The 25,079-nt window shown below is 42.6% G+C and overlaps 1 protein-coding gene across 1 annotated transcript in view; it reads left to right on the plus strand.

Moving 5' to 3' along the window:
- Gda (guanine deaminase) overlaps positions 1-25,079 on the plus strand; it is a 68,227-nt gene that overhangs the window by 10,339 nt on the left and 32,809 nt on the right. The window contains exons 2-3 of the mRNA XM_048438698.3: positions 17,861-17,949; positions 22,491-22,662. Coding sequence (XP_048294655.1) covers positions 17,861-17,949; positions 22,491-22,662 — 261 coding nt within the window. The remainder of the gene's footprint in view (positions 1-17,860; positions 17,950-22,490; positions 22,663-25,079) is intronic.

Raw genomic sequence — 25,079 nt, forward strand, 5'->3', positions numbered from 1 at the left:
CTTATGACTCTGGGTCTGATTAAAAGACTCCCTGTAGGGCTGGAGAACAGCTCAGTAAGTTAGACATGTACCTCCCAAGCTTGATGACCTGCATTTGGATCCTAAGAGCCTAGGAGAACCATGAAGAAGTAGTACAAGTTCTATAGTCCCAGCAAGTCCCTACCAGGAGAATGGACGTTGGGTTTGCTGGTCCTACTGTAAGCAGCAGAAAAACAAGAGGCCCCATCTTCAAACAAGGATGAGGACAATGATACTTCAGGTCGGCTGACCTCTACAACCCCTCCCTACACTATGACATGTTGCGCACACTCACTCATAAACACACACACACACACACACACACACCCATACCCTAGGTATACTTCAGCTACTGGAACTCTGATTATTCTCTTTCAACCTTGTCTCCTTGGTCCCATTCCACTGAACTGCCGACAGAGAGATCCATCATTTATTTCGCAGTGGTGTCTAAGATCTCTGATCAGTCATTCCCCTCCTTGGTCCTTGTCCTTGGAACTGCAATATCTCTTTCTTGTTTTTCTACTTTAGGATTGTTTTCTTTTTGTTTTCCTTTGATTCCGTGGATTATATATAAAAATAATAATAATAAAGTAAGAGAGCATGAAGTTGGAAGGGAGTCCTGGTGGGGAGTCTTGGAGGAGCTGGAAGGGACAGTGAGCAGGGATATGATCAAAATACATTGTACGCATGTATGAATAGATAAAAACATGTTTTAAAATGCTGCTGTTCCCATTTACAAACATGTAATTTGAATGGATGCCACAGCATTGACAAGCTTAAGTGTCAGAGTTCAGAACTAGTTGAAGCCCTGTTACAAATTAAATAATAGGGCTTGAGAGATGGCTCAGCAGTTACGGCACTTACTGCTCTTGCAGGGGAACCCAGGATTGATTCCCGGCACCCATGGGGGCTGAGAGTGAACAGCCACATGTACCCCCAGTTCCTGTGGCTCTGCCGCCAGCTTCTGCCCTCCATAAGCCCTGCACGCTTGCGGTGCGAATACATACATTCAGGCAAAACACTTATAAATGTAAAATTTTAAAACTCTTATTACTTTATCTCAGCAATAGAATTTAGTATCTCTGTGTCACCGGAACGCTAGATACAGTCAGTTTCTTTGTTTTAGAAAACAGATTGCCAGGACTGAAGCTTCACTTCTTAAGATCAAACAGGAACGATTTTTTTTCTATAAAATTGAGAGTTTTAAGAGAATGAAATAAATGAAACCAAGTAAGATGATAGAATTAGATGTTTCCATTGTTCAGAATTGCAGAGCTGGGAGGATGTGGCTTGGGGCCAGAGGACTTGCCTAGCATGTTCCGAGCCCTAGGTTCAGTCCTTAGTACTGAGAACAAACACCGGTATCAAAACAAAAACCTTTGGTTCCGGGAAGCCTTTGGAAACGAAAACAGCCTCCCTAGCCTCTCACACCTCCCTCCCAAGAGATGACTGTACCTGGAAAATGATTTAATCCACTTGAGCAAAGCAGCGCATCAGTGACTCATATGAAGAAGGAAATCACAACCTTTGGCTGCATGAATGGAGGTTTGGACAGCCGTTCCTACTCTCCCCCATCTGTCCAAACAATCAGTGGGAAGAAGGAGGAACCCAGGATTTGTGCTAGATTTACGGATTGAAAGGAGAATGAGGAAAGCTATCTTGCAATCCAGATAGGATTAGGATCTTTAGGAGTGGCCTGTGATTAGGCAGAGGGTGAGAGGGCAAGAGGGCAAGGGACATAAGGGAGCAAGCCAAGTAAGGAAAAGAAGGAAACTCAGGTTTCTTTCATATCTTTGAACCTCCCATATTTTGGTCCACACCCTTTGTCAACTTTTGCTGACCTGTGCAGATCTGTTTGCTAAACCTGGGATCTGAGGACCTGGAAGAATGGGCCGGACTACAGTCTAATGCTGTGGACAGCTTTACTTCAGTTTCTGTATACTCTTACATGTGGATGAAATGAAGAAAGCTACAATCCAAGGAAGGCTATTTCAGTTCAGAAGAACATGTAGTTTATTTATGCCATTAAGCACATACTAAATATTAAGACAGGAACCCTTTCCCAGGACTTTTTCCGGAAATTTAAGCACAATTGTCTGGCACACACTAAGGATTATATCTGGAAAAGCATGATAGCAAGGCAGAAGGTCATATCCAGATTCAGGGTCCACAGAGGACAGCTCTCAGCATAGCTTTCCCCCAGATGGGGTTCCTCAGCTATGTGCTGATACCCAACAAGAATAAACATATCTTATAAACTGAGTGCAAATGCTCATTGCAGAAGGCACGAAATCACATCCAAGACCAATTTAGGGAACCAAATACACTGGAGGTAAAAGGCCTCTGCCGTTTTTCCAGGGAGGCGTTATTTATCACATGTCATTATTGTGCCCGTGTTCTGACAGCGCTCACTGTTCTTTCTTGCCCTCTATACTCACGACACTCACCTCCCAGAACCACCCCACCGTCCTTCCTTAGAGCTTCACACCTCACTCAGCCTGTGACACCAGTCTGATGCATACAAAAGTACCACCATGCTTTGGCCTCAATTTCAAATATTTACGAGAGTTTCATTTCCTCAAGCAGAGAGTAAACCTTCAAGATGATTTCTTGTCCATTTGTTTGAACTTTTGGAAATTTGATGGGCATGTGATGTAACCTAAATATTACCTGATTCCTTTCTGGTCATAGCCAAAACTTATCCAAGAACATGTTTGGTGTGGGACGGCCTTCTGTCTATGTGTTGCTTTTATTGGTTAATGAATAAAGAAACTCTTTTGGACCTATGGGAGGTTAGAACTCAGTTAGGCATGGAAAGCTAGGTTGAATGCTGGGAGAAAGAAGGGTGGAGTCACGGAGAAGATATGGAGCCGCCACTAGAGACAGATGTGCTGAAACTTTGCTGGTAGGTCACGACCTCATGGTGATGCACAGATTAATAGAGACGGGTTAAATAAATATGTAAGAGTTAGCCAATAAGAAACTAGAGCTATTGGGCCAAGCAGTGATTTAAATAATATAGTTTCTATGTGATTATTTCAGGGCTGAGCAGCCGGGAACAAACAAGCAGCTTCCTCCAACACATGTTAACCTTCTGTTTGTCTTGGCACTTCTGCTTCCAGGCTCTAAATGTGATGATCTGAGTGTTACCCTGTCACATACAGGTGTGGTTTTCCCACAGAGAGACACGGAGGACAATCTATCATTCTGTTTGACGGCATGTGCTGGTCAGTGTCCTGTCCTTAGTTGTCTAGTTGAAGTGCCCTTGCGTAACCTCACCCTGGTGTATGTATGCGTGGTAACTCTCAGGAGGGTGTTGAAAGGACTGGAGAGATGATGGCTCAATAAATAAGAATTCTTGCTGTCAAACATTAGGCTGAGTTTGGGGAATCCTGCTGAAGAGGGAAGAAGGATTGTAGGAACCAGAGGGGTCAAGGACGTCACAAGAAAATCCATAGCAACAACTAACCTGGCTCATAGGATCTTAGAGTCTGAACCAACAACCAGGGAGCCTGCATGGGACTGACCTAGACCCTCTATACATGACAGTTGTGTAGCTTGATATTCTTGTGGGACTCCTAACAGTGGGAACAGGGGCTGTTCCTAAAGCTTTGATTGGCTCTTGGGAACCTGTTTCTTCTTCTGGGTAGCCTTGCCCGGCCTTAATACAAGGGAAGGAACAGTCTTACCCCAACTTGATATGCCATGCTTGTTGACACCCAGGGGAGACCTGCCCCTTTCTGAACAGAAATAGAGGAATGGGTGGGGGTATGGTGTAGGGGAGGGAATGGAGAAGAGGAGGGAGAGGAAATTGTGATTGGTCTGAAAAGTAAATAAATAAAATTTAAAAATTACAGTTGTATATATAAAAAAGGAACACTCGCTGCTTTTCCAGAGGACTGGAGTTAAGGTCACAGTACTTACGGCAGGCATTCGCTACCACCTGTCAGCCCAGCTCTAAGGGACTAGACGCACTCTCTGGCTTCTGAGGGCACTTACACGCACATGTGCACGCGCATACACTAAAGTTTAGAAAAAGCAGTTGAAAAACAACCAAAGCTTAGCATTTTCATAAAACATGTTTTTTGAGACCGTTTGTGGATAAGAAAGACGTCCTCTTATGAAAGTGGTCTATTTTCCCAGGTGCTGCTGCTGTGGTCTATGGATTCCGCGGTCATGTAATTTGGGATATAGAAGAAGCTCTACAAATATCTGTGGAACGGGCCAGAAAATGATTCTTGCTAATAACTGTAAATTGTTGTATGTCCCCATGTCCCTCCAAGTATTGGTCTCTAGAGTGTGTTGTTACTAGGAGGTGGTGGAACCTTCAGGAAAGCTCTAATGGGGAAAAAACTTAGATCATGGTTTGAAGATGTTTTTACTCCAGACCTTTCTCTTCTTTCTCCTTGCTTCTTGGCCACTATGAAGTGAGCATGGCTACTCTACCACACGCTCACACCCACAATGCACTGCAGCTCTACAGGCCCAGGTACCCATGGACTGGAATAGACAGCCAATGTAAACCTTTTTCTCAGAAACGGATTATCTCATGAATTTTGTCACAGTGAGGGAAGACTGGCAAATACAGTTACCATACGCCAGGCGCTGATTCAAAATTTGATTTATTCTCTCATTAAAGGTTTCCTGGGAACTACATATTTATATCCATTTTTTTTAGATGAAGAAACAGTCACTAATAGTTTGAGCTCCTTATTGAAGGTGCTTTCAGTCTCACAGCCTGATTCTACAGGCTGTTTGTAGTTGTTCTGCTATGGGAAAAATTCAACATTATACTGGTGTTCTAATGCTTGGAGGTGTATAATAGTCAGGATACTGTCACCAGTCCCGGTGGTTTTCATTGTCTTTTGGCTTATTATTTTGCCAGGGTAAACTTCTGAGGCATTGTGTTAAAACCTCAAAGAACTTTCTGAAGAGATTATGTGACCTTTACAAGGACAATTAATTTTCTGAGAAAAAAAGCAAATTTCTAATTTTTCACAATGACACTGTTCATGTTGTCATTACATGTTAGACCCATATGGTATCATATATCTATGTATGTTATCTTTCTAGAGCTGAGGAGCAAACCTAGGATTCCATACGTGGTAGACAATGACTCTAGCCAAACACTGAGCCCCTCATTAGGGCACTAGAGTTAGTTGAGGTGTGCTTAAGCGTTTGGAAGTGCAGAGAGTAAACTAAAAGTTGTACGCAGCCAGGACTTTTACACAGGGGAAGAACTTGCAAGGTCAGGAGCTGGGATTGCTCTGAGTTTCTTTTCTTAGCCATAGGAGTTGAACTAAGGAGGTCATTCAATTAAGCCTACAAAGTATGGATCTTGTGACACCAAGCTTATTTGAGAACTATCATGAAAAGAACATAAACAAGGAGACAATATCATGTCACATTAAATATTCTTCCTGGAATGTATTCGTCAAAAAAAAAATTAGTGATTAAAAAGAGTTTGTCTTCCAGACCTGAGCACAGGTAAGAGTTGCCTGCATTCTGGATTTTCAGGAGAAAATTGTCTGGTTATTTTTGTCTTAAAAATATTAAGAATAAAACAAAATCTATTTTGGAGCTGGAAAGATGGCTCAATGTTTAAGCGTACTGGCTGCTCTTCCAGAAGACCTGGGTTTGATTCTGGACACCCACATGGCAGTCCACAGCCATCTGTAAAGGCAGTCCCAGGGGATCTGGTGCCCTCTTCTGGCCTCCTGAGAGTACTACAGGCTTATGATGCACAAGCTATATGTGCAGGCAAAACCCCCACATAAAATTTTAAAGATCTATCCTCTTATAAGTAGAAACGTGATCTTACTGAATTTGACTGTTCTGGAGGTGTGCTCCTAGGTAGCTAGCATCATTTCTTTGTATGTTGCTGCCAATTTTATAAACAAGAATCCATAAGTCAAATCGGAGTACGTTTCCTCCTGTGACTTAAAGACAGTCTGAAAACCACAGGCATGAAGCCTTTGGAGTTCTGCTGACTAGAAACAGACAGGACCACATTGAGCTTTTCTGCTAGCTCTTAACTCCTCAGATTTAGTCACCAAGTAAAAATAAGCTAGTATAAGATACTGATTTTTCCAGAGAAACTGGGAACGGCTTTGCGATTAGCGTGACAGGTACCCACAGAGTCAAGGCTTGGCTGCAGCTGGTGGCACTGTTGGGAGTTGGGGGACCTTTCAGAGGTTGTGCCTCCTGGTAGACAGCTAGGTCACTGGAGGAGGAGTCTCTTAGAGGCTGCTGGAACTCTGCCACCCCCTTTGCTTTCCCGGTCAGCATTCCTAACTGTCCTCGTTGGGGTTACCATTACTGTGATGAAATGCCATGGCCAAAAGACTTGGGAAGGAAAGAGTTTATCCACTTCTGCTTCCACATCACAGTTCATCATCAAAGGACGTCAGAACAGGCACTCAAGCAGGGCAGGATCCTGGAGCCAGGAACTGATGCAGAGGCCATGGAGGGGTGCTTCTTACTGGCTTGCTCCTCATGGCTTGCTCAGCCTGCTTTTTTACAGCACACAGGACTACCAGCCCATGGGTGGCACCACCCAGAGAGGGCTGGGCTCTGTCCATCAATCACTAATCAAGAAAATGCCCTATAAGCATGCCTATAGCCAGGTCTTATGGAGGCATTTTCTCAATGGAGGCTCCCTCCTCTCTGTTAACTCTAGTCTGTGTCAAGTTGACAGAAAACTAGCCACTACACTGGTCATGATAGAAAGCCTTGCTATGACCCCAAAAGTTATGGAGCTAGTGAGCCCAGCAACTCCACAGACAGGAAGTACCCTTGAACCAGAACTCTGTTAGTCTGTGCAGCTGTGTCCCAGTGACCAAGCAGGTTGAAAGGAGAAAAAAAAATGACAAACAGGTGAACCAACAAGATGCATTTTAATGTTAATATTGAACATTAGACATCAAAGATCATTTCTTTGCTATCTTCAAGAAAAATGTATTGCGGTTGACCAGTGAATACTGCTGTGCACGAGCGTGCATGTACTAACATGCCGAGCTAATTAGCTAAGTATCTTGGGGATCTTGGAATGGGACATTGATGCACAGGGATTCTAGAGCAGAATGCTGGTTGGTGGATGTGACCCTCCAGGAGGATGCAAGTGGTACCTGGACAAGTGAGGAATGGGTGTGAAAGACCCAGGGAACACAAGCTTAGCTGCTGCCTTTTCACCCCAACCGTTTTTCTCAGGACACCAAAGCAGGGGTTTTTGTCAAGTTGTGTATAAAGGAGAGTTTATAAGTTAAATAATACAGAAAAAAACCCTCTCAGCTTACAAGTTGGAATGGCTGCGCTCTAGAAGGGAGTCTGCTTCTCAGAGGATTATGTGAGTATGAGTTGGCGACATCTTAGAAGTTGGCGAAATGAGCACCAGAGCAGCCATCTCAGCTGGGTCTCTCTGCCTATCCCTTTGTCTGAGCTTTGGAAATCATTTTCCATTGTGAGCAAATCAGCAAGAGCTTCAGATCTGTAATTATGTATTGAGTGCTGACTGTGTGCTGGGCTGTGGTGGCTGACAGGGTTACAAAGATAAAGACACACTGTCTCCTGGGAGCTCCTGGGAGGTGAGCATGGCTGATGATAACACAGATTGTCTGTGATTGACACTGAAAGGTAAAGTGAGGCCGCACACATGAAAATGCTTTGCCCACCTCAAACATTTTAATTAAAAATTATTTAAGAATACTCTTGATTAGGGCACTGAGGACCACACTTTTTTTTTTTAAAACAAATTTAAAAATACTGTGGAATATGGCTATAATTAAGACTTTCATGATGCCCTCCTTAAAGTGAAACAGACATAATTGGGATGTAGATTGTGTATATACAAATACATAATTTGCATTATTCATACTTTATACATAATTTTAAGACTCTTGCTGATAAATTATAGCGATGAATATAATCATCTTGTGTCTTATTCATTTTTGATTTTGATCCTTATAGCAATTTAAGTATTGGAGGATCACTGGAAGTATGAAGGACCCTCTATTTTCTCATACCTTCCTGCTTATTGTCTTTAGCAGACAGCAGTGGCTCACTAAGAACAAAGAAGATGCCAGGGAATATGGAGTAGAAGAAGCTGGTCCTGACAGGGTTATTTTGATAGACCCTCATAGATGAGGTGACCTCTGAGTTAGGACTTGCAGCCTGGCCAAAGTTAGGTAGGGAATGGCATTCTGAGGCAGGGGAGCACCAGCAAAATGCTGAGGCCATGTGGGATTCATGCCTGGGAAGGCAGGCAGTCAGATGGTAGAATGAGCGAGAAGACCAGAGTCTGTGAAAGCCTACAGATGTGACCAAGCCTTGTTACTCTTCTGTGTTCTCCATTCATGACATTTTCTTCATTCCAATCTAGTGTCTTCTAATTCATTAACATTGTAGATGATAATATTTGAATATCTATGCCTCAAACATAGAGCTTATCAGTTTTGATTCCCTAATCATTCTTCTGGTCTTTCCATAATGCCTGACTTTGTGGAGATCGCTTGAAACCCACCTTCTAGAATTCCCTTAATGTGTAGGCTTGCTGGTCTCCAAAATTCCTTTAGAATCTGTTTAGTTAGTTTGCTCAGGCAAGGTCTAGATATATAGTTCAAGTTGGCCCGGAACTCACTGTGTAGCCCAAAATGGCCTTGAATTTGTCACTCTCCTGCCTGTGTCTCTTCAGTGCTGAACTGGCAGACACTTGCCTTCCCGCAACCTCAGATCTGTCTCCCTTAGCTTTTAAAACCTAAAAAACATCTTTATTGTGCTTTTGTCCTTGAAAAGTAATTCTGCTGGAGAGAAACCTAAGAGGACAATTATTTTTTTCTGAGCATTTTGAAAACCATTGTCAACTGTTCTTGAACTTCTATTGTTGCTTCTGAGACTACGTTCTTTGCCTTGCGTTCTGCAGCTCGTACTGCTCTGTAGAACGAAATGTTCGTTCTTTCTGTGGTCTTGAGTTGGTGTTTTCCATTAATTCTGACAAAGTTGGCCATTTTCTCTCCTGATATTGCCTTCCTCACACCCTCTCCTTTTTCCTTGGGGACTTAGACTAGTTAAGAGTAGGGCTGGTGACTCTTTAGTCTGACTGGACCTTTTTCATTTCTTTCCCCCTCCCCTCATTCCTCCAAACTGTAAATCAGACCTAAGTCTGAGACATTACTTTATCCTTCATGCAAAGATTTTGACATCTCTTTTACCTCTTTCTTCTCTCTCTCTGCTCTTCTCTACACTGACTGTTACATCTGACCCTTCAAATGATCAACAAAGGGCTGTCCCCAAGTGTCCTGCTTAACGCACCTTACAATCATTCCTTTTTATTTATATGTGACACTTGTTTGAAACATCTAGGAAGCGTGTCCATCTTTTTGACCCTGTCTCTCAAAACTGTCATCTACAATGCTCAGTTTTGAGAGTTGTGCAAACAAGTCACACACACACACACACAAAATCAGAAATATCACATAATCTTACATCTTAAAGGTAAGTTTAAGATTTTTGTGTTTAAGGTGGAAAACTGTCTCGGCAGTGAAGAGCATGGGCTGCTCTTCTAGAGGATGAGGGTTCAATTCCCAGCACCCACATGGCAGCTCACAACTGTTCGTAATTCTAGTTCCAAGGCACGCAACAGCCTCTTCTGGTCTCTGTAAGCACCAGCTGCTTGTGGTAAAACATTCATACACAATACAAAAGTAACAAAGTAAACATTTATGAAATGATTTGATGTTTAGGCTCTTTTCATACCTATCCTGAAATGCATGTAGCCGGAGGCAATAGGTTGGTGACGTTAAGCAGAGAATAAATGCTAAGCATGTTAGCTTTACGTTTCAAAACCTTCCAGAGCCAGAACCCTTATGGTTCATTTCTCACCTTTTGAGGTTGAATCAGGCCCTGGGAGTGTGACATGACTAGAAATCTAGAAATGAGCATTTCACACTTATGAAATGTTCCACTTACTGGGACAGACAGATATGAAGAAGATATTGGTGAAAATGTGAAATAATTAGATTGAGTGTGTAAAAAATCAAAAATTCTGAGTTATGTGATGCCCGCCATGCATGAGTGCTAAGAACTTTGCGTGTGTTGTCTCATTTCATTCTTCTGTGTTCACAAGTATGACTTCCAGTTTCTAGATAAGAAGACAGGCAAAGATGGACTGGGATGGTGGCTCAGGTCATATGAACAATTGCTCTACACACATGAGTGCTTGAGTGTGAATCTTTAACACCTAGAAGGTTAGCTATGGTTGTGTCTATCTGTCATCCCAGAAGTGGGGGAGGAGACAGGAGGAGCCCCGTGGTTCACAGGCCAACTGGCCTCGCCAAAAAAAGGTGAGCTTCTAGCCCAGTGAGAGATTTTTGTCCCAAGATAGTAAGGCAAGGGAACACACCCAGCGTGTGTCTCTGGCCTTGAGTGTACCCATGAGGGTGCACCCACAGTTGTATGCATTCTCCACACACAAACTGAGACGCTGAGAGGTGTCTGGAGCTTTAAGGACCTCTAGTGCCAAATGGGTGTGCTTGAAGGTGAGGTGTGATAGTGAGTGATATTGCCATGGCAGAGAGCAAGGTGTGAGGTTTGGCAGATGTTGGCTAGAAAAGCAGGTAAGAGATGAGCCATTTCAGACCTTGGACATTTTTTAATTTATCTTAAATGCAATGAAAAGTCTCTGAGATTTTATGCTTGGAATAAGAGACAACTATGTCCTAAGTCTCTGAATGGTACCCTGAGTGGATTGTGGTTTTGTTCTCTAGATCAGGAACTCTGGAAATGGGTCAGTGTTAGGAAGAAAACCATCATCCTGGCTTTAGACACACTAACACGGGTGTGATGTGATTTACTTTTGCCATGACCAGTGTGCTTGACAGAAACAAGAGAGAAAAAATTTATTTGGGGCTCATGGTTTCACAGAGCTTAGTCTGTGGTTTTTGAGCAGAACATTATGGAGGTGAGACTCTGACTTGTCGTTTTGGTAGATGAGAAGCAGAGAAGGATCATAGAGAGAAAGGCCAGGGAAAGACAGACACCTACTTCCTCCATCAAGGCCCTACATCTTACCTTTCATCAGCTCTCAACAATACCATCATATCTTGGGCCCATCAAGGGATTAGTCATTCATGGGATCAGAGATCTTATCATTTGAATGTCTTTAGAAATATCCTTACAGATACAGATGCTTCATTCATCTAGTAACTACCCCAATCAGATCAATTTCACAATCAATGTTGGGCCTTGTGGTGTCTTGGGAGAATGAAAACTACATAAGATATCAAGGCAAATGTCAAATATGTGGACATGAGAGGCCAGAAGAGGATGTTGAATCTCCTTGGAGTTAGAGTTACAGGTGGCTGTGTGCCACCTGACAGGGATTCTGGGAACTAAACTTCGGTCTTCTGGAAGAGTAGCAAGTGCATACTCAGAACAGCTGAGACATCTCGTCAAACACCTAGCCTGTGGTGGACTTAGACTGAGTTGGGTAGATGGTGCCACGGTGACCAAAATGGCATTTTAGCATGTAGTGGAAAGGAGTCCAGCTTTTTCATGATGACTGGAGTGTGAACCTGTTGAAGACATCTCTCCGGCTGAAAAGAATTTTAGATCCTGTTTGTGAGGTCTGCTTTAATCTTTTGTAGAAGGTTTGAATGCAAGGTGAAGGCAGAGTGGGAGGAATTAATTATATAGATTCCTCCACAGAACATCACCACTGGCTAATCTTTTCTCTTTTTATCAATAGGAATTAGTTTTAGAAATTGTGGTTTGACTCTATTAAGTGGGAGGGAAAGGGCAGACAGATAGAACACACACACACACACACACACGAATTTTTTTTCAAACTGAAGTGCAAAATTGTTAAATGAGTATTTATTTGGTACACTATCACTTTAAATATTTGAAGCATAGAAAATTGAATTTTCTTTATAGAAACAAACCACAAATTGGAATAGCTTGAACAGCACCTACCACGTTCTTATTGTGTAACTTACAAAGCGAGCATCTTTTCATCCTGCTTTAGAAGGCGATGTCAGATGGCCTTCCTACATGATGTCCTGTGATTTTCAATATTTTTGTGCTACTTCTGAGATAGCTATAGAATATAATTCTTTGGAAATTCCTTTAATGTGTGTGTGTGTTCATGTGTATGCACATGCTTGTAGAGGCCAGAAAAAAATCATTTTAGGTATTATTCCTTAAGTACTGCCCATCTTCTTGTTTTTTTTAGACAGGGTCCCCCTCTGGCCTGTAACTCATGAAGTAGGCCAGAGAGCCCCACAGATCTGCCTGCCTCTGTCCTTGGTTGTCCTGGAACTTTCTCTGTAGACCAGGCTGGGCCTTGAACTCACAGAGATCTACCTGCCTCTGACCAGTGCTGGGATGAAAGACGTGCACCACCATTGCCTGGCTCATTTGATTTATTTTTGACTCAATTCATTTACCAGAAGAAAGAACACTTTCTGTTTGTGTTAGGAACAATGACTAAAGATGGAGCAGCCCTCCATCCTCTGAGGCACTGCCAGTGTGCCCGCCATCTCTATTATACCAACCACTCAGATCCTATATTTTTCTGTAATGCTGTTAGTTATCTTTATATATTCACTTTATAGATTTATGTTTCTACGCAGCATATTGCTTAGCCTTACAAAAGTTGTAAGAATAGTACAAATAGTTCTCATATATTTTCCTAGGGTTAACATCTCGCCAACTTTATCTTTCCTCTACTCTCCCTAGACTAGGGGTTCCCAACCTTCCTAATGCTGGGACCCTTTATCATAGTTCCTCACGTTGTGGTGACCCACAACCATAAAATTATTTCCATTGCTACTTCATAACTGTAATTTTGTTACTGTTGTGAATCATAATGTAAATATCTGCTATGCACCCTTGTGGGGGTTGTGACCCCCAGGTTGAGAACCACAACTCTTGAGAGCTGTACACATCCACACAAGTTATATTTCTCGGGGCTAAGTGTAAGTTATAGGTACACATGTTGATTGTGCCCACGTTGGGGTCCGAACCTCTGATGACCTGAATGGCTTCTGATCCAGTAGGGGGTTGGCACCCTAGTTTGGGGCTGGTGTCCTGGTAATGTATATGGCCTCTAATATGGACGGGGGTCCTCTGGGGTTCAGGATGCTGGCCTAGCTTCTGGTGGGTGTAAGAGTCTTCTGTCAGTGGTGTAAGCTGTGGTAGGATGGAGAGAGGAAGCGCAGTTGGAGTTTGCTGGGTGGGCGAGGGCAGGGCAGGGCAGGGCAGGAAGTGAGGCGTCGGGATTCCTGTTTGGAGGGGAACTGGACTGGCCTCTGATAGGGTAGCAGGCTTCCGACAGAGGTGTGGGCTGAGATATGGGTGGCAAGGAGGATGGGTGGTTGGCGTTATGCTGGGCAGATAGAGGCCAGGTTTTGAGGAGGCAGTCTTGCCTTGGGTTCAGGGAGCTGGCCTGGCACCTGGTGGGGAAAGAGGCTTCCAGCAGAGATGGGTGGGGAAATTTATCTGCCCCCTCTGATTTATACTACCAGACAACCAGGCAGCTGTCTGGAAAAACCTCTAGGCAGATGGATTGTACAGCAAATACCCCTGTGTGAGCTCTGTGCCTGGGGTGGCCACAGCCTCCTCTGCACTCTCATTCACAAAAAGAAGACGGGATCAGAAAGTCTAAGCCCTTCATGGTAGTTTTTGGTGACCTTTTAGTAATGTTCACCCCACCCTGCCTTGATAGACTGATTTGTTTTTCAAACCACTCTCATTTTCCCCTTTGTCACTTTGACATGAATTGCGCTAATATACCAAAGTGCGTCTTTGCCAGGGGTCTCAGAAATCTCTGAAGTGAATACCTTTAGCTTGGTCTTACATTCCCCCACAGCGACCTGAGCGGGTTTGTGTGATGTGTACAGACAGAAGCTGCCCCCTTCTGCTGATAGCTGAGCTGTTTCACGGTTGTCCAGAAGCTTACTCTACTCCATGGCAACAAGCGTTCTGCCCAAATTTTCCATCTGGTGTTTGAAGCCTGCGTCTTGCAGAGGCTTGTGTCACCAATGGTCGCTCTTCATCTGCCTTTGGCTTCAGTATTGCTGACGTGATCATTATTGCTCAACCCAAACAGTCCTCGTTTCAAGTAAGAGGAACTTGGCCTTGTTTGCTTAGCAGAAGGAACTTCGGTTCCTCATCTGGAAAACGAAGGGTTTGGTTGAGAAAGCCCCTGCCAGCTGGAACTCTCTACGGCTTTTGGAAACCTTGCTTTTAATGATCTGTGTATGTGATTGACAGTTTGCCTAGACAGAGACCATGACCTGTAAGGCGGAAGGCCTGAGGGCCATGCCAGGCCTTTCGATGAGCGAGCAAGTGAACGGCATCATGAACCCCGGCTGTCTAGGAGTGAGGAGGCCATTTCGCCATGAAGAATGCATCAGTTGTATTTTCCACTAGATTTTCTTTTTAGAGAGTTCTTAAAAATAAATCTGAAGGCTGAACATGACTTAAAACTCCCGATTATTTATGGTCTGGCGTATTCCTTCTGTTCTTGTCTAGTGCCTATTCTGAGTCTCCACAGGTGTGTGTGGTGTTTCTGAACATATCCTGTGTTGGTCTTTGTGTGTGTGTGTGTGTGTGTGTGTGTGTGTGTGTGTGTGTGTGTGTGTTTCAAGACAGGATTTCTTTGTAGCTTTGGAGCCTGTCCTGGAACTAGCTCTTGTAGCCCAGGCTGGCCTCGAACTCACAGGGATTCGCCTGCTTCTGCCTCCCAAGTGCTGGGATTAAAGGTATGCACCACCACTGCCCGGCTCCTGTGTTGGTCTTTTGATGGTCTCAACTATTTTAGTTACTCATCCCAACCTTCTTGAAAAAAAATGCAGGCTTACATAGCATCTCTCTGCGAGACCGTTACATAGGATAGTTAGTCCGTTCACCATTAATTTTGCATTGCAACATTCCCTACCAAATGTCATATGTGCTATAGTCACTATGAATCGATGGCTCCCAATCCCTGCTACTTAACAAGAGTCCACAGACAGTGCTGGATGAATAGATATGCAAAGAAGAGTAAGAAAAAAATGGAAGCCTTGGATTGTGAATTGAAGTTCTCTAATCTGGTGCTCTAAAACCACTACCAGCTGGTCTTTATTGGTAGCGCCTCTTGTTGCTTTCGCTTCCCACCTCCATTGCTGTCACTACCCTGCTGTCCCTTTTCATATATCCTGGATATTTATCAAGTACCAATTCATAGAAATGAATCAGATTGTGACATTTCTTCGAGACTTTTCCACCCTCACCACTGTTTCCCCCTCTGATGCAGTGGGGGAAGTGGCTCAGCATGCTCCCCCCTCTCCGTGTCCATTTTATTTCCCACCTGTCTGGTGTATTTTAGCTCTGCAGACATAGGCTCTGCATGTGGAGACTAGATTTTAGTACTGGGGGTTTGCATTTTCCATTTTCCATGCATTGTAAGTAAAACTAGCTTTTTGGTGAGAAGAAGAAAGTGAAATGGCCATCAATTTTTTTCTATAAAGAGACAGCTACTATTAATACATATACAATCCCTTCAACATACACGTTCATGTGTACACCCATACCTATACTCACACCATATTATTATTAAAAATGTCATTATACATGCGTTTTTATAAAGATACTTTAACATTATATAAAGGTTAATTTGCTGTTCACTAAATATGTCTTCATTATTTTAATTGTTTCAAACTTTTAAAAGCTGGTGCTATAGATGATTTGTTGAATGTAAATATGTACAGAACCCATTATTTCTAGAAATTTTTGAATGTGTATTTGTTCAAATTAAGCCATGATATTAATTTTTAAAATGTTCTGGATGGGGAAAGGATCAGTATGATAACACGCACTTTTAATCTCAGCACATGGGAGACAGAGACAGGCAGATCTCCATGAGTACAAGCCAGCCTAGTCAACATAGCAATTCTGGACCTGCCAAGGTGACATAGTGAGTCCCAAATATACTTTCTCCTTTTTAATGGTCTGAAATGCTATACTGTCCCCCTTTCCCTACTGAGTTATGAATTCTAGTCTAAATCTTTACACAATTTTAGTCTAATGTAGTATATTTTCTTTTGGAAAGTCTTACTGAACATCTATTTTTATACCATTCATGGGCATAAATTGAAACATTTAAAATTTCCCAGGAACACAAGGAAGTTTTAAAATGTCTATTATGTGTATTGAAAGGTAATTTATTATATGCAAATAAAAAGATTTTTCTCCAATTACATAATGGGTCAGTGAGTATTACTGGTTGCAGACATTAAATAGGGCAACTTAATTTCTCTTATTTTCCATTTTCATAAATATCAATGTTGAAAACCATTTTCATATAAATCAAAATAATTGGGGTAAAACCAGTTTTATTATAGCAATATTGACTGGTTCTTTTGACTTTTAAATTATTTGTTTAAAATATGTATCAATTGCCAGTTATTTTTAATGGTTATTAGGTGATAAGCAATTAGTTCATTTGCCATTCAGTTGATTCTGTTGACAGCAAAGGTCACAGTACTAGCAAAATATCACAAGGTATCAGGTATAGGGGTTACATATTATGTAATATATTATTTGATAAGGATTTGCATCTGCAAAGGGTATGCTTATCATAGAAGGTCACTGCTGATCATGAGTTTTCCACAGGGGTAACAAAATTGCCTCAGTTTCCCCATTTGGTTTACATCTCTCCAGAATTAACTTTGTCCATTTTTATTGTGCTCAAAAACATTTATTCTAACATATTTTACATATGTGTATAGAAGTGTTATATTCTACTACTTACATACAATGTTTATAATACATCACTTCTGAAAAAGTATTGATAAATTCTAATTTTATGACTTTTTACATAATTATGTGTAGGCTCTGATGAGTGTTGATTCCTCTTTTTAAAATGTTTATTGATTTAAACATTTTAAAAAGTTTAATCTTTATAATCATCTAGTTATTTTAATTTCGGAATTGCTTCTGATCAATATCACAATTTTTTAAGGCATGTTTCAATGAACAAAGAAATCAATGTTTTCTTTTCAGTTACGCAATTATGCAATTATTTTTTCCCTGAGGTACATCTCTTTATTTCTCACTTCACTAGATAAACAATTTTTTTATTTTGTAAAGGTTTTTCAAATTTTAATTTTTACTTAAACACTTTTTTTCTGATAATATTGCATCTAAAATGAAAACAGGAAGAGCCCTGCGATCTGGCTTGGTGGTAGAGCCCTTGCCTATTACGTCATCTCCTATCACAGCGAAACGAAGCAACCAAAGCAACCAAACCAAGGTGCCATTTCCTGTGTTCTAACCTTGTGGCTTCCTACCTTTTCTTCCTGAGCAATCTACTTGCAGAGAAAGCAGCCACAGTACACTTGATCCTTTAACTGTGTTCCAGGCTTACGCTAATTTCATCACCAGAATCATCACATTTAGTCTCCACATTAGCCTTGTAAAGTATGAGTTAGTGTTTCCCATAGCAGGCTAACAGCAATCTTATTAGGTTTAAGTTGCGTGTTTTTGCACAACAGTGTTTCCCTTAATTACATCCATGAAGGAGAAACGACGCTCCTGGTCCCTATCAGTGAGTCTTCAGAAGAACACGTCTAAAGTCTCAGGTCTACGTTTTTGCAGATGAGAATATATATGCATTTTACTTTTATGGATGATCAAATGCAAACTATTGTCATTTTTCCCTCCAAACTCAATCCCATTTGGTACCAAATATCTTTTAAAATTCATTCAGCCTCACTATAGTCTCCTTTGAAAACATTTGTGTTTTTAGTGTTAACAAATGGCTACGATTTGCTAATATCTGATTCTTTCCCTTTTTCTCTTAAAGATAGTGTTTTTAGAAGAATCATCTCAGCAAGAAAAGCTGGCCAAAGAATGGTGCTTCAAACCATGTGAGATCAGAGAGCTGAGCCACCAGTAAGTCTCTGCCAACATCTTCCCTTTTGCTGGGAGCCTGTACCAACATTCAAGTGATCAGAAAATACAATGAGAGAGGGAGGCTTTCTGATTAAGCAGTTGGCCATCAGTGGGGAAGATGGGTGAGAGGAAAGCAATCTGAAGGACAGAAACTTGGAGGACCAGAGGCTGCTGTTGTTACTTTATCAACATCTGTTGGGTATCTTGTGTACAGTATTAAAGTTTTGGCAAGTTGTTAGCCCCAAATAAGCATGGGGGGTGGGGATGAAGCAGGGAAACCATCAAGAAACAGAGTCTGAGGAACAACCACTCTGATGGCATGCTTAGGGAAGATTTGTGTCCAGAGTGCATTTGAGTTGACATTTTTGTGGTCTTTAATATCTATATAAAATGTGTTTCATGTGGTGGGCTCACTGTCTCAATAGCCTGGTTGATTTTTTTTTTCATATAAGGGAGAACACTTGTCTTAAGCTCAGATATTTTTATCTAATTTCAAAAGGCTATTTTTTCAAATCCAATAAAAGTGGAAGTACCGTTTTCATTCTGAAAATACATTTAAAGCTTGGAAGGTGACTTTAGGATGATGCAGTGAAAAGCTCATTTAACTAGTGATGCTATCAAACAGATTGAGTGACATGGGTCTTAGCCTCCAGTCAACAGTTCTGACTGTGTGGCTTCTTCCAGCAATTTACTTATAACATGAGTGGAAGTGCGGGAAGTGCCAGCATAGGCCTGTAATCCCCGCACTTGGAGGCTGAGACAAGTTCAAGACTAGTCTGGGTTACATATTGAGACCACACCTCAAAAAGGAAATGAGAAGTGGGGGTGGGATATGAAAGTGTGGATGTGGATTAGGGATAGAACACACGCTTTGCTGTGAAATATGCAAATTCTCTCTCTATCACCCATATCTAGAGTGCACCACTCCTCAGCACCTTGGACAGAACTAAAGCCACCTGAGTCTCTGGAGTCAATTCCTTTGATGTTGAATGCCATGGGATCACTGCATTAGAGGTCCCATAGTCTCTCTGAGGCTTCATACATCTTGCCTTCAGATTTTTGTTACTGGTCACTTCCTTGCCTCCTTTTTCACTCTCTCTGATATCTCTGTGTCCTGGGTCTCCTCTATTTTCTTGACAGCAGGTCTGCCAATGTCAATCATCACCACCTCCTCTTCCTCTCTTATTCTTAAGTGAATACTGATGCTCAAGAGTTAGCTTCATTTCTGCGGCAATTTCTGGCATTAGCAGCTTGTAGAGAAGCTTCCCAACCCTGAATCCTGTCTTTAAATCTTGTGTGCGCGCTTACGCCACAGCTTCAGTAACTTCCTGGACACCTGGAGGCCACAAGCTAGGGTCTAGCTGGGGTTTTGAGTGTGTTCATATGCTAGAAGTGCAAAGATGTTGAGAAGTGGTGAAGTTTGAGAGGAGGGACCTGGTTGGAGATGATTGTTGGTGATCTTGCCAAGTGAGGGAGTCCTTTTGAGAATATATTCTACTAAGGTGAGTCTACCTCACACAGTTGGTTTATTCTGTGTGCAGCTGGTTATTTATGTAGCTCTTTCTTGTCATGCAGGAAAGTGTGCTCTTGCCTAGGTCATGCATATCCATTTTCAGAAGTTTGAGCTATATAAGCCTCTTTTAAAAAGCAAAGTATCCACCCTTAGGTAGTTTGTTACAGAAATAGGAAAGGGTCTACTGCATCATACTGTGACATTTGGCTTAAACTTATATCACGAGACCCTACACACCTGACTCTTCAACCAGGTTCTCTGTGCTGTGTGTGTTCACCCTCATATGCTCAACCTGTCTCTCTGATTCATCTCATTTGCCTCTAGGGAGTGATAAAATATTCAATTCTTCCTCTCATGTTTGTCACTTGCTTTTCTGTTCCCATTACCATGACCTTTATTCAGAAACATTGTGAATGGCTGCAGGAGTCTCCTAACTCATGTTTTTTTTTTTCCCTTTGTGTGTGTTTGTATAGGGATGTGCGCATGTGCACATGCATGCACACATGTAGAAGCCAGAGTTTGTCATTCTCCACCTATTGTTCAGGGAAGGCTCCTTTATTGAAATCCAGAGCTTATCAGTTCAGCTGGTATACTCAGCATATTCTCGGGGTGCTTCCCCTCTGCTGGGATTAAGGGGGGCTCCTATGCTCTCCTGGTGTTTATGTGGGTGTTAGAGATTCAAACTCTGGTCCTTACGCTTGCTCAGGAAGCACTTTACTCACTGGGCCTTCTATCTGGCCCCTCAACGTCATGTTTTGATAGTGATTCATATTATTGTAAGAGTAGTCGCTTTTTTTCCTGTTGAGTAGTATCCCATTTTGCTTATCAGTTTGCTTATCTGTTTTTTTTCCATGACAGTTATTTATATTGTTTTCAGTTTGGGGCTATGATCTGAACAAAGCTGCTGCAAACATTCTTGCGCAACCTGTGTTAAAAACTTATGCTTTATTCTCCCGAGGAGACACATAGGGGCGAAATTATTCACTAAGTGCCTCTGTGTTACAAAATCTCTGTGTGCCTATCTCTGGCTCAGTCTCTCTCTGAAACACACAGGCCCCTAATATCTTGAGCTATTATAAAGTCTCTGAAGACAGGAAGATGCCTTATTTCCCTGCAGATTCCCCAAAAGTCTTCACAGAGTTTCCTAAACACGTTTGGGAAACACCATCTAATGGGCACCAGACTGCTGTGAACTCCAAGATATTTCAGTTTCTGGTGGTAGGGGATGTAAGAGTCCCGGGGACAGAGGTACCCAGAGGGGACAGATACTGGCACGATGCCCTTGATGCCTTCCAACATACTCATGAGGTGTCGCTGTTCTTTGTCTGTCACATAGAGTATAGCCAACAAGAGTACTGAGCCTGGGGGGCGGGGAGCTGCCAAGGTCAAGACTTCCTTCCAAGGCTCACAAGTTAATGATTAGCTTTTTCAAGCTAAGGCTATTTTCTGAGCTTACATTTATTGTTATATAAATGAGAGCACCATTGTCCTATTCCATGTGTTGAGCACATTGTCTTATCACCACTACTGGCGTTTGCTGACGCTTTTTTTTTTTTTTTTTTTTGCTAGACTCCACTCTTGGATGCAATAAGTCAATCCCCACAACTCTATGATCATAACCCTCTCCTCATCTTTCATATAGTGAAGGTGAGAAATGGAAACTAGGCCACATGACACATATTCCCCTGCTTGTTAATGGTGGAGCCTCACTCAGGCAGTCTGACCTAGCAGATAAATACATGTATGTAACTACTATAGAAAGCAACCTACCGTCACTGACACAATGCTCAGAGGAAACTGTGTCCAGCGCTAGTACATATAAACCCTCAGTAAGTGTTAGCTGCTTGCCCCACAGACTCATTCCTATTTCTAGCTCCCCTTTTAACATAGAGTATTTTAAAGCTGCTCTTGCCTGCATCTTACATCTGGATATATGGATGCATCACATTTGCTGGCTAAGGATTTCTTCTTGTGGTGTTAAGTGTCGAGTTCAAGTTCCGTGGGTGATGGTCCAGGTGTTCTACATGAGAGTAGTGGGGTAGATATCATCCCTCAATAGATATGGGTTTGGATGAGTTGATGCGGTGAATTCCCAGGGGAACTGAATTAGATCTTTAGATGAGCTTTATGCATCTGCTAGCATTTGCTTGCCTCCCTTCTGTGGATAGTGTTTCTGAAAACTTAAAAATATCTATCCCGAGCCCATTCATATAAAAATAAACAGAAATGTGGCTGGGGAGGCTCAGCCGATCAGAAACACGATTGGAAAGCTGGGCACAGTGGTGCAAGCCTGCCTTCTCAGCACTCAGGAGGAGGAGGCAGGAGTAGCAGGAGTTCAGTGCCAGCCTGGGCTCTACCTCAAAATCATGTCTCCAAAAGGAAAGGAAAAGAGTTGGAGCAGGATGGCAGTGACAGCATCACAACTCCTCCCTACTTCACCTTCAGACCAACAGTCCATGTCTGCACTCTCCTGGCAAAGACCAGGGATCTCCAAGAAGCCCAGGCATGTTCTTGGTGCTTCTGCTGAGAGTTCAGCCTTCGGACACATGGAGGACAGGATTTCTTGCAGTCTTCTAAGATAAAGGGGACCATTAAGTTATTGGTTTCATCTTTATTCCCCCGTTGTGACATGTGTCTTTGTCACCCAGCCCAATTCTTGATTCTTGAAGACCCTATACCCACTTCTACTCTCTGTCCAGTTGGAAGAACGGAGTCAGAGGATGTGGCCATGACTTCTCTCCTTCCTTCTGCTACAGCGACTCAGCCTCTGAGCACTTCTGTGTTTCCTTCTGCTATAGCAGCTCAGCTTCTGTGCACTTCTGTGCTTTCCTTCCCTCCACCACCTCTGACTAGAGCTGCAACCATTGTAACTTAGGTGCTTTCTCTTCTAGCAGAATTTTATTCTTATTTTTTGATCTCTTTTAAAAAATAAGAAAATTTAGAGTTGTAAATGTGCAGGACAAACAAAACTCTTGCCTAAAGATACCCTCCAATTATTTCCTTTTTCCTTCTCCTCTTTACTTCCCAGTGAGTTCTTCATGCCGGGCCTTGTTGATACACACATCCATGCTCCTCAGTACGCCTTTGCTGGGAGCAACGTAGACCTGCCACTGTTGGAGTGGCTGAACAAGTACACATTTCCTACAGAACAGAAGTTCCAGAGCACTGACCTCGCTGAAGAAGTCTACACCAGAGTTGTTGTGAGTATCCTATGTGTGTTGTGGGTGCTGCATAATGTCTGATCATTCACGCGACCGTTCATTTCTAGTTATAAACACTTCAGTTATAAAAGTGTTAAGGGAGAGACGGACTGTGCAACATTCATTTTTAAGTGCTCTCATAAGCCACTGAGCCTGCCACCCTCGCAGTGGCAAGGAGAGAATGTGAGTGTAATGACCCTAGCTTTAGTCTAGTGGATTCTACTACAGCTCTCTTTTTCCTGTCTTCCGGGTGGGCTCTCTCATGGCCGCCAATTCACAGTGCTGTTCTAAGGACCATCTGGAGTCTCCATGTGACCTTCAGAAGGCTCCGTGACTCACTGTCCCCATCTGTAAAGCTCAGATAGCGCTAGAACCTCCCTGATGGATTGTTATGATAATTCATAAGATTAATATTTGGGAGGTCCTTTAAATAGTACCTCGCCCATGGTAAGAGCTGTGTTTTGTTATTTGTTTGATGCTCAAGGAAAAAATAAATTTCAAATTGCTTTCGGGAGGGTATTACATCGTTTTATTAGCTGTGCAAGGAGGGGAGCTAGGATGGTCTCACATTACAGGACAGGTGGGGACGGGATCTGAGCACTGATGGTGTTAGTGGGAACACTGCAGCCAATTCAGTCCCAGTCAGGGACTGCTGTGTGTACCCCACTGTATGTTGAGGGCTGGGAAAATGGGCTACGTTCTCCTCTTTTATAAAACCTAGCTCCAGAATAAGAGCACACCCAGAAACTGGAATGCGAATGCTTGTCATCTGGCCCCTGCCTCCTACAGTGAACTCTTCGAACCGTACTCCTGGGTTCTTGCAGGACTGACCAGTGGTTCTTCTGTGGTACTGGCTACATGCCTTCTGCATGAACTGACCTGGTTCTCCTGTCTGTTCCTTGTCTTGTATCATCCCAGGCTTAAAAAGTAGAAACAGGCACTTACTTTCATTCAGTTGTCTTGCTTAGTTAAAATTGTGGGGCTGGCATTTTAGCCTGCAACCACATGACAGTAGAAAACTGAGAAGGGCTAAAAGCTGGCTATGAATTGGCTAGCACACTGTGTTAATGAATTGTGTTAACCACACCAAATCTTTATCTTCACAATGTATTTATACCTCACATTGTTCTAAGACGGGTTTGAAATTGCTTAAAATTGCATAGGATGGAACAAAAGAAAATGAGTCATCAAATCACAGAAAAGGAAAAAAGAGAGGAAGGGAAAACTAAAACCCAAAGTCAATGCTCGCTCTTGGGAGAGGCTGTCACAAATTTTTGCTCTGTTTCTAGCACGTGATGAAGACATGGAAATCAGAAATGAAATTCACACTATGTGTATGATTTTGAGAACCACATTTGTTGAAATCAAAGCAATCTATTCTTTATACTGAAGTTAAAAAATTAAATCTGACATTGCTTAATGTGGATGGATATTATGCTGTCAAAATACATTTGTAAAGATGGTTAGGGGTAGGAGAGAGAGAAAAGGAAAATGAGAGAGAGAGAGAGAGAGAGAGAGAGAGAGAGCTTCAAGGATTATATATCCTTCAAGCAAAGTCTATATATAATTCTTCATTGTAAATATAGGTATTTAGTCAGGGAGGCCAGAAATGGTCTACCCCTGACAAGTATTTATTTGCCAAACCTGTCCTATGGTTCTGGTTATGAACAAGCCTACACATGCTGACAGAGATCAGAATGGAGCTGACTTCTGCTTGAGAAAGCCGATATTTCTCCTTCATGCCCCCCATCCCCCATTCCCTCCTCTTCCTCCCTCCTTCCCTCCCTGTGTTCTCCCTCTTGTCACTTGACTGTACTTTGCATAGGTTTCTGAATCTTCTAGTGTTTTTAGCTCATTCCAGTCAAATGTGAAACTGCAGCTCCTCATTTAGCTCATGAGATCCCAGGCTGGAGGACTTTCCTCACACCCCGTCAGTTCAGCACTGCTGGACTGAAAAACTTCATTGTAGGATTAACTTTGGAGAGAGCAAACAGGCCCCAGTGTCGCTGTGAGAACATATCTTCCAGCCATTTATTTTCTCTAGGAAGGAGCTCCTCTGCTTCTTCAGGAACTGTGGGGATGACTCTGGTGAAAGAGACTGAGGTCCCTGGAGGTCAGCTGGATCGTCACTTGCCTTTCTTCACCTTGTTTGGGTGGGATTAGTGCCCTTTTCACACTTACCAGCTTCTACAGAAAGTGACTCCCCACACAGAGGTTAGGAATGCTTGGGTGACTTCTACAGGGAGGAGGAAGTGACTGCATAGACACCAGCCGGATTCCTGCTGGCACGCCCAGGCACCCATCCTCTTCTCGAGGTCTCCAGGTTCTTCTCTGTGCTCTCTTCTGCAGTCATCTCATCTTGGGTTTCTCTTGGGGGCTAAGCCCTGGTGCTCACATTTCTCATTGTGTGAGTGGAA

This window comes from Myodes glareolus, chromosome 7, assembly GCF_982192425.1.
Source record: "Myodes glareolus chromosome 7, mMyoGla1.1, whole genome shotgun sequence".
NCBI lineage: Eukaryota > Metazoa > Chordata > Mammalia > Rodentia > Cricetidae > Myodes > Myodes glareolus.